We start from the raw sequence: 14,163 nt of genomic DNA on the forward strand, positions 1-14,163 counted from the left end.
TTTCTACCTAACCCTTTTGTCTTGACATGCTCTCCTGGTATTTGATCCTGGAGTTCTTATCTCTTCTATCTCACAGCTTGCCATGAGAAGTGACAATAGCCAGTGTCACACTTGTCACATAACCTCCTCAATTAACCCACTGATTGCAGTAAGCTGACGACGTGATTATGGACTCTCATCATACTGTGCATTAATCCTTCAAAATGATATCTGTGGTTCCTTTGCCTTCCTCTTTGTGTTGCCTTGGACCTGTGCCTCTACTTTTGCCCGCCTGGTTCTGTGGTTCAAGTGTGTCCAAGTCCTTGCTCCTTCCTTCAGCAACATGCGCCAATGGAATGGGTCTGTATGTACACCATGACTTGCGGATTTGTGAATTCACCTGACCAGATGAATGTAACACATCCATTAACGTTGTTTTTGGAAATCTTTTTGCGTTGCCAAACAAAAACAAATGCAATAGTATTGTACAAATATATTTATTAGGTAACAGTCTTTTCTAAGGTTTTGCATTAGCCTCATTTGTCATGACAAAAATATTGACTATAAATTACAGTATGCACTGGTCATATACAGTATATCACATCCAGTGTAAAGGCACCAGCACCTTGTTAACATGACATTGGAACATGAGACAAGCGGAGTGCACAGTGATTATGTATTCGTGCGAGATATGAAAAGGAAGGTGTTCAGTTCTGTATTCAAGGCACAGTAGATTTCCAGTATGGAATGGCTCTTCTGATGTAGGGATTGGTACTGGATCAGAATGATCCTTTCCTTCCTGCTTACATGTTTTAACTCCTAGTGGTAATTTAGGGAAGCATAGCACTCCAAGTGGAGAGTCTTCCAATGCGCACTAGGAAATGCTGTATGTACTCCGCTACTCGCCCGGGGTTCATTTCTCTGAATCAAGTTACTCCCTATATTTAAATCATCCTCCAATGCTCTTTACTACTTATCGCTCACCACATAAACCCAGCCCGGTGTGTATATAATACGATAGAAAATGTATAAGCGTGGAGTGTAAAGTTGAATGAAATTTCAGACGATTGCTGGTCATTTTTTTTAAAATGGACATTTTACAGGATTTATAACACTTGACAGTGTTGGCACTGATGCCCAGCTCCATTTTTTCTGTACATTGCTCTAATCCATGAGGATGAAAACACTGCAATTCATGATTAAAATGTTCAGTGATCCCACCACCTCATTATAATACTTGGGAAAAGTCATACACCCTATTCTTGAAGTGCAGTACATATTATTATACTGAATCTCATCATAGATCAAACACCACCAGCTGTAATATTTATATTATATATTCTTGGAGAAACTCAAATAGTCATCATCATTCATGATCTATTGTCTTGGTCTCTCATTGACCAGTCATACTTGGCTCTCTAACAAGAACACGTCTCATCATTAGTAATATATACCTACTGTACATAATGAGCTTTTCTTCTATTATTTCTACTTGCAACAATGTGTTAAAATCAACACAATCCTGTGTAACTCTACCATAGAAGTAATAATGCTTGTGGAAAAGATGAAAGTACACTCTAGGCAAATAAAGGCTATTATGTGATAAATGACATTGCAAATGTAAAAGATGAAACAATGTGGTAGAAAAAAGATGAAAGATGAAACTATTAATCCAGTAACAGAAAGAAGCACAAACATGTTAATACACAGAACTATGCTCCATCTACAGCTCAGCCATTCTTCCTCAGCTTTTGCTCCATAGACATGTCCTGGTGTCTATCAGCCGTCGACGTTGGTCCTTAGAATACCAATGCAATCACATCAAACATTATGCTATCGATACCCAGCAGTAGTGATATATTAATGAACAGTGGTTATTATATAGCTATTTTGAAACTTTCTTATACTATGTCCTTGAAAATGAAAATAGTAATACATTTTTCCATAAATAATAATAAGTATTAGAATTTTAACAAACAGGCAACAGTGATCTTGAATTGAGTTTTTCTACCAGTTCTTCCCCAACAGCTTTCGACATGTCTTGATGCCATGGCACACAAGGAGGTCACTAGAGGTGCTGAAGACCAATGAACTACAGTATATAAAATGACTCTTTTTAGGGCTTATCTTGACTACATTGTTAATCGTACCATTCTAAATATCAGATTTAGTACCTGGATTGTCATAAATAAAATCAATTCTAATATGCACTGCGTTGTCATTAAATCAACCTCAATGATATATCATATTACCGACCCCCATTCATGTGACCAGTCTGTGCAGACGGACAGTTTCATGATGGGCAAACCATTCAAACTTGAAATGCAATATACATTTATGCTGTACAAGCTGGGGATGGAGCATATATACATTACATAATGTCAAGTTTTTATTGTATTTTATAGTCTCATAATTATTTAATATAAATGTCCAGCTCTTCATCTGTACAAATCCCTACAGTGATGTAGACTTGCAGGCAACCAGTGATGCTACAGTGTCAGTGATGATGACTGCAGGAAGGAATATATCCACATCTTCGTAGTCAGAGGGCTGCCCAGCACTTCTGTGGGAGCCAGTATTGATATACGAATCTTCTGGCTTTACAGTCAGATGCATTTCGCTTGATTTTACTCCAAAGGCTGTAATGTGCTGATGTCACAGATGTGACTGATGGAGCTTAACAATTTAAGCAGCAGAGACGCCTCCAAATATGGTCATTACTCTATATACAAACAGCATAAAACCAAATATATAAGAAACCACCCAAAACCAAAGGTTCCAGCCTTCCCATAATGAGGATAGTTCATAGGAAGGGTCAGAGTCCAAGAAGAAAGATGTTATGAAACGTTGTTTATAGACCCATCTTCTGTCCAATTTGTCACCCAGTCTTTCTTTTTGATGGTCCCTGTCTTCTCCTCTAGGACCATAGGTCGTTCTTCCCGGGGAATTTTCACAGCATGGTATTGTGGCAGCTTCTCATCCTGGTAATTCTTCCTCTTAAAAAATCCACACTACGGAAAAATAAACAAAACATCAGATAAGAAAAGTGGGAAGAAGTCTACTACTACTTAAGATGAAAACAAAATGAGCAAAAACCATGTAGTAAGTAAATGAATAAATAGTAATAGTAGATAAATGGACACCGTGTGAATGCAGACTTACACATTGCACTTACTGTATACCAACATATGCTCATGCTTAATTTTTTTTTCTTTTGGCGCTACTTAGTAGTAATTAAAAGTATTACATGCTGTCCATCAGTATAAAAAAATACATACTAGTAATTTAGAGGTAAAAAAGTAGTTGAAATGTTGAAGATGAATGGCAATAAAATATGGCGGGCAGGGAACAAAAACTAAGACTTAGAAGCAGAATACATTTCTGTTGGATTTTTGGTGTAAAATGACCAGGTAGCCACGTTGAAGTGTTTGTCCAGTACTGGACAGCCACTTAATAAATGCTAAAATCCCCCAGATAAAATTAAAAAAAATCTATTCATCTCCTAGACAAGTGCTGTGCCAGTAATGACAGTGGTGGTCACCTTCAACCCAGTACCCACAAGACCAAATCTGCAGAAATGCTGTGGTCTGCTCTATTGGAGCAAGCATGTAGTCATGATAATATGTGTATAGACAGATGGATGGTCTTGAACAAAACAAGTAAACACTCCACATGCTTGCTAAGCTCATTTGTGTTTGTGAAGAATTAAGGCCCCGTCACACTAAGCAACATCGCTAGCAACATCGCTGCTAACGAACAACTTTTGTGACGTAACAGCGATGTTGCTAGTGATGTCGCTGTGTGTGACATCTAGCAACAACCTGGCCCCTGCTGTGAGGTCGTTGGTTGTTGCTGAATGTCCTGGGCCATTTTTTTAGTTGTTGCTGTCCCGCTGTGAAGCACAGATCGCTGTGTGTGACAGCGAAACAGCAACAACTAAATGTGCAGTGAGCAGGAGCCGGCTTCTGCGGAGGCTGGTAACCACAGTAAACATCGGGTAACCAAGAAGCCCTGTCCTTGGTTACCCGATATTTACCTTCGTTACCAGCCTCCGCCGCTCTCACTGTCAGTGCCGGCTCCTGCTCTGTGCACATGTAGCTGCAGGACACATCGGGTTAATTAACCCGATGTGTGCTGTAGCTAGGAGAGCAGGGAGCCAGCGCTAAGCATTGTGCGCTGCTCCCTGCTCTGTGCACATTTAGCTGCAGTACACATCGGGTAATTAACCCGATGTGTGCTGTAACTAGGAGAGCAGGGAGCCAGCGCTCAGTGTGCGCTGCTCCCTGCTCTCTGCACGTGTAGCTGCGTGCACTGGTAACCAAGGTAAATATCGGGTTGGTTACCCGATATTTACCTTAGTTACCAAGCGCAGCATCTTCCACGCGGCGCTGGGGGCTGGTCACTGGTTGCTGGTGAGCTCACCAGCAACTCGTGTAGCGACGCTCCAGCGATCCCTGCCAGGTCAGGTTGCTGGTGGGATCGCTGGAGCGTCGCAGTGTGACATCTCACCAGCAACCTCCTAGCAACTTACCAGCGATCCCTATCGTTGTTGGGATCGCTGGTAAGTTGTTTAGTGTGATTGGACCTTTACTGTGTAAGCCTGAAAAACAGTTGAAAGGGACAGATTCCCCAAATCTCCACTGCCAGTGTCATGTTACTAGTTTGCAGAGAGTTTATTCCTTAAGGCCCCTTTACACACTGCAACATCGCTAGCGATATCGCTGTAATGTCACCGGTTTTGTGACGTAATAGCGACCTCCCCAGCGACATTGCAGTGTGTGACACACAGCAGCGACCTGGCCCCCGCTATGAGGTCGCTGATTGCTACAAGTTGTTCAGGACCATTCTTTGGTCCTTTGTTTCCCACTGCGCAGCATGTATCGGTGTGTTTGACACCGTTACAACGACATCGTTAACGACCCAGCCCATAGGCGTGCTAGCCTTTCCAGTGAGGTCGTTCTGCAGGTCCGTATCGCTGCTGCGTCGTTGGCCTGCCTGTTTGACAGCTCATCAGCGACTGTTAGAGACTTTCCAGCGATCCCGGCCAGGTCGAGATTGCTAGTGGGATCGCTAGAAAGTCTCAGTGTGTAAAGGGGCCTTTATAGACACAACTGGCAGAGAATGGTCAATGCAACATTGATAGAGATAAGAAGCTTTGCATGCTTGAATTGCAACTACTGGAGATGAAAAATCATTGTTTTGATATTCATGAACAGCTGACAGTCTGGTGCGGAGATCAAAGCATTTAAAGAAGTGCTTCACCCATTTTCATTAGTTGCTACATCAATATAATCTTGAGAAACAATGTTTCTCTCAAATAACTTGCGTTGGCAATAGTGCTTGTGAGCGGCGCTATTGTGGACCACTCTTCCCTATCGCGTGACCTCGGGGATCTGGTGATGTCATTACAACTTCCTGGTCACCTGACATCACCGTGGACGGCCCCAATCTCCGTGAGTCACTGAGCTGTGGGTGGAGTTTCACAGTTCGTCACAGCCCAACATCGCTCCTGCTTGTGCGCTTTGCAGTGAAGGAGAAGGCAGCAGGGAGATGCTGGGCTGTCACACTGGGCTGTGACGAGCGGTGAAACGCTGCCCACAGCCCAGACACTCATGGAGACTGATATCACCGGATCCCAGAGCTCACGGAGCCTGGGGGGGGGTCACGCGATGGGAGTGAGTGTACCACAATAGCGCCGCTCACAGGCATTATTAGGGCGCTCTCACACATCTGGCTTTTCGCCGGTTCCGTCGCATGCCAGTACAGTGTATACAGTACAGTAGCAGCGCGACAAGCTTCAGTCACATGCTGTCATGTGACCGGAACGTGTGACCCGGAAGTTACAGCGCTGCCACTGTACTGTATACACTGTACTGGCGTGCGCCGGAACCGGCAAACCGGCGAAAAGCCGGATGTGTGAAAGCGCCCTAAGTAACACAAGGTATTTGAAAGAAACATTGTTTCTCAACATAATATCTATGTGGCCAATAATGAAATGGGATGAACCACCCCTTAAAGGATAAGGCTGCAGTTGGTGATGCAATAATTAATCAGTTGAGTGTGTAACTTGTTACTACGTCTAAACTGATAACGAGTATGCAAAATATCATCAAAGATTTTTCAAATATGGTGCCGCGTTTCTCATTGTTTTTGAAACTCAGGCCAGATTCCATACCAATTTTGCCTTGTGCATGGCAAAAAGGGGGTGTAATGGAATAAGTAATGGATCAAATATATAGTAAGCCTTTTCTAAAGCGGGCTTTACACGCTGCGACATCGCTAATGCGGAGTCGTTGGGGTCACGGATTTTGTGACGCACATCCGGCCGCATTAGCGATGCCGTTGCGTGTGACACCGATAAGCGATTTTGCATCGTTGCAAAACAGTGCAAAATCGCTAATCGGCGACACGGGGGTCCATTCCCAATTATCGTTACTTCAGCAGTAACGAGTTTGTTCGTCGTTCCTGCGGCAGCACACATCGCTGCGTGTGACGCCGCAGGAGCGAGGAAGCTCTCCCTACCTGCCTCCCGGCCGCTATGCGGAAGGAAGGAGGTGGGCGGGATGTTACGTCCCGCTCATCTCTGCCCCTCCGCTGCTATTGGGCGGCGGTTCAGTGACGTTTCAGTGACGTCGCTGTGACGCCGCACGGACCGCCCCCTTAGAAAGGAGGCGGTTCGCCGGTCACAGCGACGTCGCCGGACAGGTAAGTATGTGTGACGGCTCTGGGCGATGTTGTGCGGCACGGGCAGCGATATGCCCGTGTCGCGCAACAGATGGGGGCGGGTACCCACACTAGCGATATCGGGACCGATATCGCAGTGTGTAAAGTAGCCTTTACTCATGAGACTGGCATCGGGCCACTGGGACTTTACTCCATAAATCTGACGAAGTTCAAGCCAACTATACATGATGAGCCTTTGCCTCTGTTTAGTCGGTTTGAAGTTGTGTACAGGAAAGTAAGTAGCTGTGAGAGTTGTATGTTACGCTTTTGAATTGTCAAGAACTGGAGGGGGTGTATCCAGTGCAAGCTAGTAGGCTGTATAGGAAACAGAAACAATGGACTAGTAACGGACTAAAGGAAAATAGCATTTATTTTATGGGGTCCAAGAGAGTCAATGCATTTGCAATGCAATAAGAATTTATCTTGAAATAAAAGGAGGTAAATGCCACTGAAAAAAGTAGAAATATATTTTTAGGAAAAGCTGTAAAAAAAATAAAACATGCTCTTGTCCAACTGTGCTCAGGTCTAATTCGTCCTCAAACTTCCTGTTTCATATGAGGAGAGATGTGACCACTGCAGGCAATCACTGGCCACAGCAGTGACCATTGTGGACCTTTGCAGTATTGTAATGGGAGCGGTGGGTAAGAAATATGGTGTGAGTATGTCTTATGTTAATGAGGGGTATTTGTAGAAAATACTAGTGACTGGACAATCTATTTGTATAGTATGTATTTCTTGTAGATCACATGAAATATAAAATATTTTTAATATGAATATTTTATCTATAGTTTGCTGTTATATGGTTGTTATAGTGTTTTTCAATTCTTTTCAGGATCTAATATGTTGAGTGCTGGTAAGACAATGCAGCATACAATACAATGAACAATGAACAATCTCATTGTCCTGCCTGATAGCCTTTGGACTGATCCCCTTGTCTTGTGTGACCACCAGCATTTAACACATAAGGACAAGATTCTGAGAGTGATTCAAAACATTTAGATACATAAAGGGATCGTTCCAAAAATAAAACACATATTTCATTTTTGGGGCAACCTCTGTAAGTGAGAATTAACAAAATGAAAAAGGCAAATAAAACATACAAATGAAAAAATCACACATTTCCTTTTTGTAAAATTCAGCACTATGAAAAATAAAGCAGTAAATCTGCAACATTAAAATAGATGTGAGAAACAAACGCCTAAAAATTATTTTAGTAGCCTAACAAATTTACATGTGCCCAATGGGAAATAAGTGTCTTGCCATTTATCATTTGAGGTCAAGCAGTTGTTAAGGGGCGCAGTAAATGAGTATTCAACATTTGGTTAGTTGCCAACAATCTAATTGTTAGGGTAGGTTCACATGAGCGTACAATAAAAAATTTCATCCAAAAAACTCAGATGATTTTTTTCTCACTTGTCATCTGTGTACCGTCCATATGCAATCCAGCCATTAATAATGTACATCATTTACAAGTTGCCTATGTTGCACAACTGCAATGTATACTGGGGGTCCATATGGCATCTGCCTTTTTTTGTGCATCCATAGGCTTGATTAGGCAAATTTTAGCCGATTTACAGAAGAAACTAGTGCAATTTTTTTATACACAGATTCAATCAGTGAAAAAAAAATCTCTCATCTGCACTGCATCATTGTATAACAGTGGTCCAAGTGCACTACCGAAGGTAGTTGTGTGAACGAGCCCTTAGACCTAGAAAAACCAAGCGGTATGCAAAAACTCATATCACACACATGCTGGGCGTTACCAGCTAATCCTCCTCCTCGGCTTGCCTAACTAGCTCAGAGGGCTGCAGCCCCAGATGTGCCCGGTAGTAATTTGTGGTATATTTGGCTTCTGCCGACTCCCTCTTGAAGAAACCACACTGAAAGGACCATTGGAAAAAATGTTGAGCTACACATTGTGAAGGTTCATCAAGCAGGCAGACATAATGGAGTAGAATAAAAAAAGTACTACTGATTTAAAGGGAGGCTGCCACTCCAAATTTCCACTGCAAACTAACCACATAGCCTTGTAGAAGAAAAGAGCAATAAAAATCCTTTTTTTGTTTTTAAATCTTATTCTCTATTGCCCAAAAAAATAAATTTATTGTGGTATTCAAATTAAGGTGTTCAGTGCAACCCTGGAGTGGCTAAATGCCAACTCCACCCACTTGTTTAAAGAACCACCACTACTTCTATGCCCCCGAGCCATCACTGTCTGAAGATAAACCTCTGTTATGTGATCACTGTCTTTCTGTTATAGAGCAGACAAATCACTCTCTCCTTGCTTCTGACATTGTTCTTCTCCCCTGCTATCACTTCAAGTGCAGGAGAGAGCAAAGACATCACTCTCTCCTTGCTGTTGACATCATTCATCTACGCTGCTATCACTTCACTATAGGTGAGAACATAACAATCACTCATTCCTTGCTGATGACATCCCTCTGATATAGCTGTCATGAGTGATGTCACCTGTGAGGAGAGAGTGATTTATGTCCTCTGTCCTGTCATGTAGTAATAGCAAATGAGTCATACAATATCTGAGCAGGAGAGATCACACAAATCACTCTCTCCTCGCTTTTGTGACAGTGTGGCGCCCCTGACCTGGTCAGGCACCACTGAGTGCTGCACCCATGCTGGGAACAGTACAATACAGGTAATCCAGAAGGCTGACAGGGGTGTGGAACACAGGCGCATAGTGATCAGGTCTCACACATGTACCCATGAGAGGACCCCTGGGGATCCCAGGAGGGGGCAAGCCTTCACCTTCACTGGAATAGTGGAGGGGGTAGAGCCTCCATCTCCTCTCAAGGGGTGTGGTGGAGAGTCTGGTTGCTAGGTGGCGTAGGCAAGAACAGGAGAGGAGGAGCAGTGAGTCAGTTAGAGCAGAACTCCATAGGGCTCAGTGAGGAGCAGACCTGTGGGGCTGTTGCTGTCTAACAGCGCCCGCGCAGTGGCTACAGACGGGGGAGAACGGTCAACTAGGAGTGCTGCCTGAAAGCCAGCTTCAGCTAGAGAGTGCACGGAGTGGGAAGTAAGGAGACTGCTAGAGAGCACCAGGCCCAACCGGGCGGCAGATCCCGAAGCGAAGATAGATCCAGCTTTCTTCTGCTAAACCTGCCGGTGTGGGGCTCTCAAAGCCCACACCACATCACCACAAAAGCCGCAGCCACGTAACCGCAGTGAGGGCCCATAGGTCATAGGAGGCAAGAGGCTGGAGTGGCCTGGTCCGGGGAACAAGCACACGGCAAACAACAAGGGGAGAGAGGCTGCAGCATCTTCCCTGGGTGGCCCCCATAGGGACTCAAAGTCGGGGTCACCCCAAACCACCAAGGGCTAAGGAAGGCGAGTCAGTAGTCACCCTCATAAAGTCAGCCTGAAGGATACCTGGTTCCCACCTGGTTCATCTCAGCTACGCCCGGGTTACTCACCCTGCCACCTGAAGTGAGAAAAAACCCTGAAAGACATCCTGCCTGTGTGGTCATTCTGCGACTTGTGGTACTACAAACCTACACAGGGCCCTGGGGCTTGCCTCACTCTCAGGAGGCTCCTACATCTAACTGCACATACCATCAGCCCCAGGCGACCCTCAACCTGCAGTGGCGGTCCCTACTGGCCGCAATACTGAGAGTGGCGTCACGATCAAACAAGAAGATTTCCTACCAGTGACGGAGATCCAGCAACGTGGAGTCCCTGAAGGTAATGCACCGACACCGACACTACACCTGCGGGGCTTCACATCTGGCGTCACGAACAGGATAAGGACTAGACCTGTTCAGACAGGTGACCATGTGCCTGGGCGGTCCGCTTGAAAAATTGGAAGCGCCGCCATATTGCCACCATGAAAAGCGCGCTGAAAAAACAACAGCAGCCCGCGCTGGAAGAAGTTACCGCCCACGAAGAGGTGTGGCTACCCAGAGATCCCCTGCAGAGTTCTGAGCTTGCCAGCGAAGAAAGCGGAAGCGTCCAGAGACGGCGGAGCAGAAGAGAAGCCAGCAGCTTGTTAGAGAAAATGGAGTCCAGACGCGGATACCCAGAACCAGGCACTGCTGCCTGGTGGTGCCGAGAGCTTGCCATCTTCTGCGACCGGCTGGAGGCCGGGATTGTGCGACAGCTTAGGGAAGAACGCACGGAGCTCCTAGAGATGGCTGCGGCGGTGCGGACCTATGAGGAGGGAGCCGCGCGGAGCCTGCCGGATCGAGCGGCGACGACGATTCAGACCCCGATGGGTGAGTCCGGTGTTGCCCCGGCTAGAACAAGAGCCCCGACCCTAGCTGCTGCGACCGCGATCCCAGAGGAGGCGCCCGATGCGGCGACGCTGAGTGAGGCCGCAGCCACGCTAGATGCGGCCCGCCAAGTCCAGGCCGCTGCAGCGATGCCCCGCCTGTCCCGCAGGGCTCCGACCACCACGGCAGTGCTCATCCGTGCTGCAGGTGTGACGCTGACCCAGGCTGCCACCCTGCTAAACCCGGTCCGCCAAGACCCCAACGCAGCAGCGACGCTAGTCCGCGCCGCAAGTGATATGCTGAACCAGGCCGCAGCCCCGCCGGGTGCGGCCCGCCAAGCTCCGATCGATGCAGCGACGTCCAGCCCAGCCTGCACAGAGCCCCCTGCAACAGCGACACTGATCCAGGCCGCCGCCATGCCGGGCGCGGCCCGCCAAGACCAGGCCGCCGCCATGCCGGGCGCGGCCCGCCAAGACCAGGCCGCCGCCATGCCGGGCGCGGCCCGCCAAGACCAGGCCGCCGCCATGCCAGGCGCGGCCCGCCAAGACCAGGCCGCCGCCATGCCAGGCGCGGCCCGCCAAGACCAGGCCGCCGCCATGCCGGGCGCGGCCCGCCAAGACCAGGCCGCCGCCATACAGGGCGCGGCCCGCCAAGAAGAGAAGACTACCTCATCATTTTCCCCGGCCTGCAAGGCCAGAGCAGACACCGCTCCCCAGTCCACAGAGGTCCCTGCTAGAAAGACCCTGATAGGAGAGGATCCTGAATATTGGAAGCTGAAGGCTGACCTAGAGGCCCAGTTCCCACAAGAGATGGTGGATCGGTACCTGCTCCCTCCGTATACCCCCAAGGAAATACAGGCAACCCCTGCAGCTGCGCCAGAGAGTCTACCGCCCAGACCAGCTGAAGACAGCCCATCCCCAGCACTGCCACCAAAGGAGTGCAGCGAAGAACTAAGGGGGAGAGGAGACCATGAAGCAGAAGGGCTGACTCCGACGCCAACCGCAGCAGACCCCTACCCAGAGCCGGAGATGCTGCCCTATTCCCGCTGGGAGGAGGAAGACTTGACACCGTCAGCAGATGAAGATCAACCTAAAGACCTCACCTGGAAGCCTGCAAGCATGAATCCAGCCCGCAAGACAAGGCGCAGCAGAACAAAGCGTCCTCCAACACCACAGTCTCCAGAGCAGAGGGAGGTCACAGCCAGAGACCTGGAGGAGAAAAGGTGCCTAAGAAGGTCCAAAGCCCAGGCTAGAGGACCCCTTTACAGAGGGATAGTAGAGGACTTCAACTTGAAAAGCGGATACGGCTTTATTGTGGTAAAAGGAATAAAAGAAGGCATATTTGTAAATCGGAGAGATGTTCAAGCCCACCTGCCCAGAGGACATTCAGGCAGAAATTTGAAAATTGGGGACTTAGTACAGTTCACCTTACATCAAGGAGAAAGGGGCTACTATGCCTTAGACGTAGCACCATGTCCCAGACAAGAAAGACAAGAAAGACAAGAAAGACAAGAAAGACAAGAAAGACAAGAAAGACAAGACCGAGATAAAGAAACAGATACAGAAAAGGAATCAGATGCAGACCAAGAAAGGAAAGACACAGAACCTACAGATGAGGCAACCACAGATGAAGAAAGAGACAAAGAGCAAGAAAGTCACAGGTGCCAGTGCCCAACGTGCCCTCGCCCTAGTGAAAAAGAGGAGTAAAGTAAAGTACAGAAAAGAAGTACAGAAGTTAAAGTTTTGACAAGTTTTGTTTGCAACGTTTAAGAAATGCGCCCACAAAAACTATTGTGAGAAATAAAACTTAAGGCTATGAACTTGCTATAGCCACAAACTCTCGCAGTGTAAAAAGTTACACCAGTGGCACCACCACCAGGGCCAGCCTGTTTAGGGGCTTGGCTCGTCTGCAACCAGGGGGGGCCCGTCCGTAGAAAAGGGCCTTGGCTCACCTGCGACCAGAGAGCACGCCTGTTTATGGGGCCTTGGCTCACCACCACAAAGAGGGTACCTGGTCAGCACCAACTGTGGAGGCCGCCTCTGAATCCTGCCAGAAGAGGCTGACGGCGCGGATCCACCAGGCCAGGTATACCCTGAAACCACCAGCCCATGAAAGCCGCCTCTACATCCTGCCAGAAGTGGCTGAAGTCGCGGCCAACGGGAGAGGAAGATTGGAGGAAAGGTCTGGGGAAACGGATGGCCCAGACCTGGTTACCAACAGAACCGGTGACCTGCCTCCTGAGAGGGTTTTGGGTGGGTTAACGGACTTGTGGGTGGAGGGTGGTGATGTCTGATACCTGGTGCTTTTAAAAATGTTTTACATGTTTTAATGTTTTATGCATTTTAAAATGTTGTCTTGCAGCCCGAGGACGTGCTGGTGATAACTAAGGGGGAATGTGGCGCCCCTGACCTGGTCAGGCACCACTGAGTGCTGCACCCATGCTGGGAACAGTACAATACAGGTAATCCAGAAGGCTGACAGGGGTGTGGAACACAGGCGCATAGTGATCAGGTCTCACACATGTACCCATGAGAGGACCCCTGGGGATCCCAGGAGGGGGCAAGCCTTCACCTTCACTGGAATAGTGGAGGGGGTAGAGCCTCCATCTCCTCTCAAGGGGTGTGGTGGAGAGTCTGGTTGCTAGGTGGCGTAGGCAAGAACAGGAGAGGAGGAGCAGTGAGTCAGTTAGAGCAGAACTCCATAGGGCTCAGTGAGGAGCAGACCTGTGGGGCTGTTGCTGTCTAACAGCGCCCGCGCAGTGGCTACAGACGGGGGAGAACGGTCAACTAGGAGTGCTGCCTGAAAGCCAGCTTCAGCTAGAGAGTGCACGGAGTGGGAAGTAAGGAGACTGCTAGAGAGCACCAGGCCCAACCGGGCGGCAGATCCCGAAGCGAAGATAGATCCAGCTTTCTTCTGCTAAACCTGCCGGTGTGGGGCTCTCAAAGCCCACACCACATCACCACAAAAGCCGCAGCCACGTAACCGCAGTGAGGGCCCATAGGTCATAGGAGGCAAGAGGCTGGAGTGGCCTGGTCCGGGGAACAAGCACACGGCAAACAACAAGGGGAGAGAGGCTGCAGCATCTTCCCTGGGTGGCCCCCATAGGGACTCAAAGTCGGGGTCACCCCAAACCACCAAGGGCTAAGGAAGGCGAGTCAGTAGTCACCCTCATAAAGTCAGCCTGAAGGATACCTGGTTCCCACCTGGTTCATCTCAGCTACGCCCGGGTTACTCACCC

The 14,163-nt window shown here is 47.9% G+C and overlaps 1 protein-coding gene across 4 annotated transcripts in view; it reads right to left on the reverse strand.

Annotated features, from left to right (window-relative positions):
• Window positions 1–460: 460 nt before the first annotated feature.
• ITGA7 (integrin subunit alpha 7) overlaps window positions 461–14,163 on the reverse strand; it is a 229,684-nt gene continuing 215,981 nt past the window's right edge. For 3 of the 4 annotated variants that reach the window (XM_075336951.1, XM_075336949.1, XM_075336948.1), the window contains one exon: window positions 461–2,990. In XM_075336951.1, the coding sequence (XP_075193066.1) occupies window positions 2,817–2,990 (174 nt within the window). In that variant the 3' untranslated portion in view covers window positions 461–2,816. Of the gene's footprint in view, window positions 2,991–8,465; window positions 8,583–14,163 lie in introns of all 4 variants that reach the window. The other variant, XM_075336950.1, reaches the window with a different exon arrangement.

The sequence above is a fragment of the Anomaloglossus baeobatrachus genome, chromosome 2, assembly GCF_048569485.1.
Source record: "Anomaloglossus baeobatrachus isolate aAnoBae1 chromosome 2, aAnoBae1.hap1, whole genome shotgun sequence".
Classification (NCBI taxonomy): Eukaryota; Metazoa; Chordata; class Amphibia; order Anura; family Aromobatidae; genus Anomaloglossus; species Anomaloglossus baeobatrachus.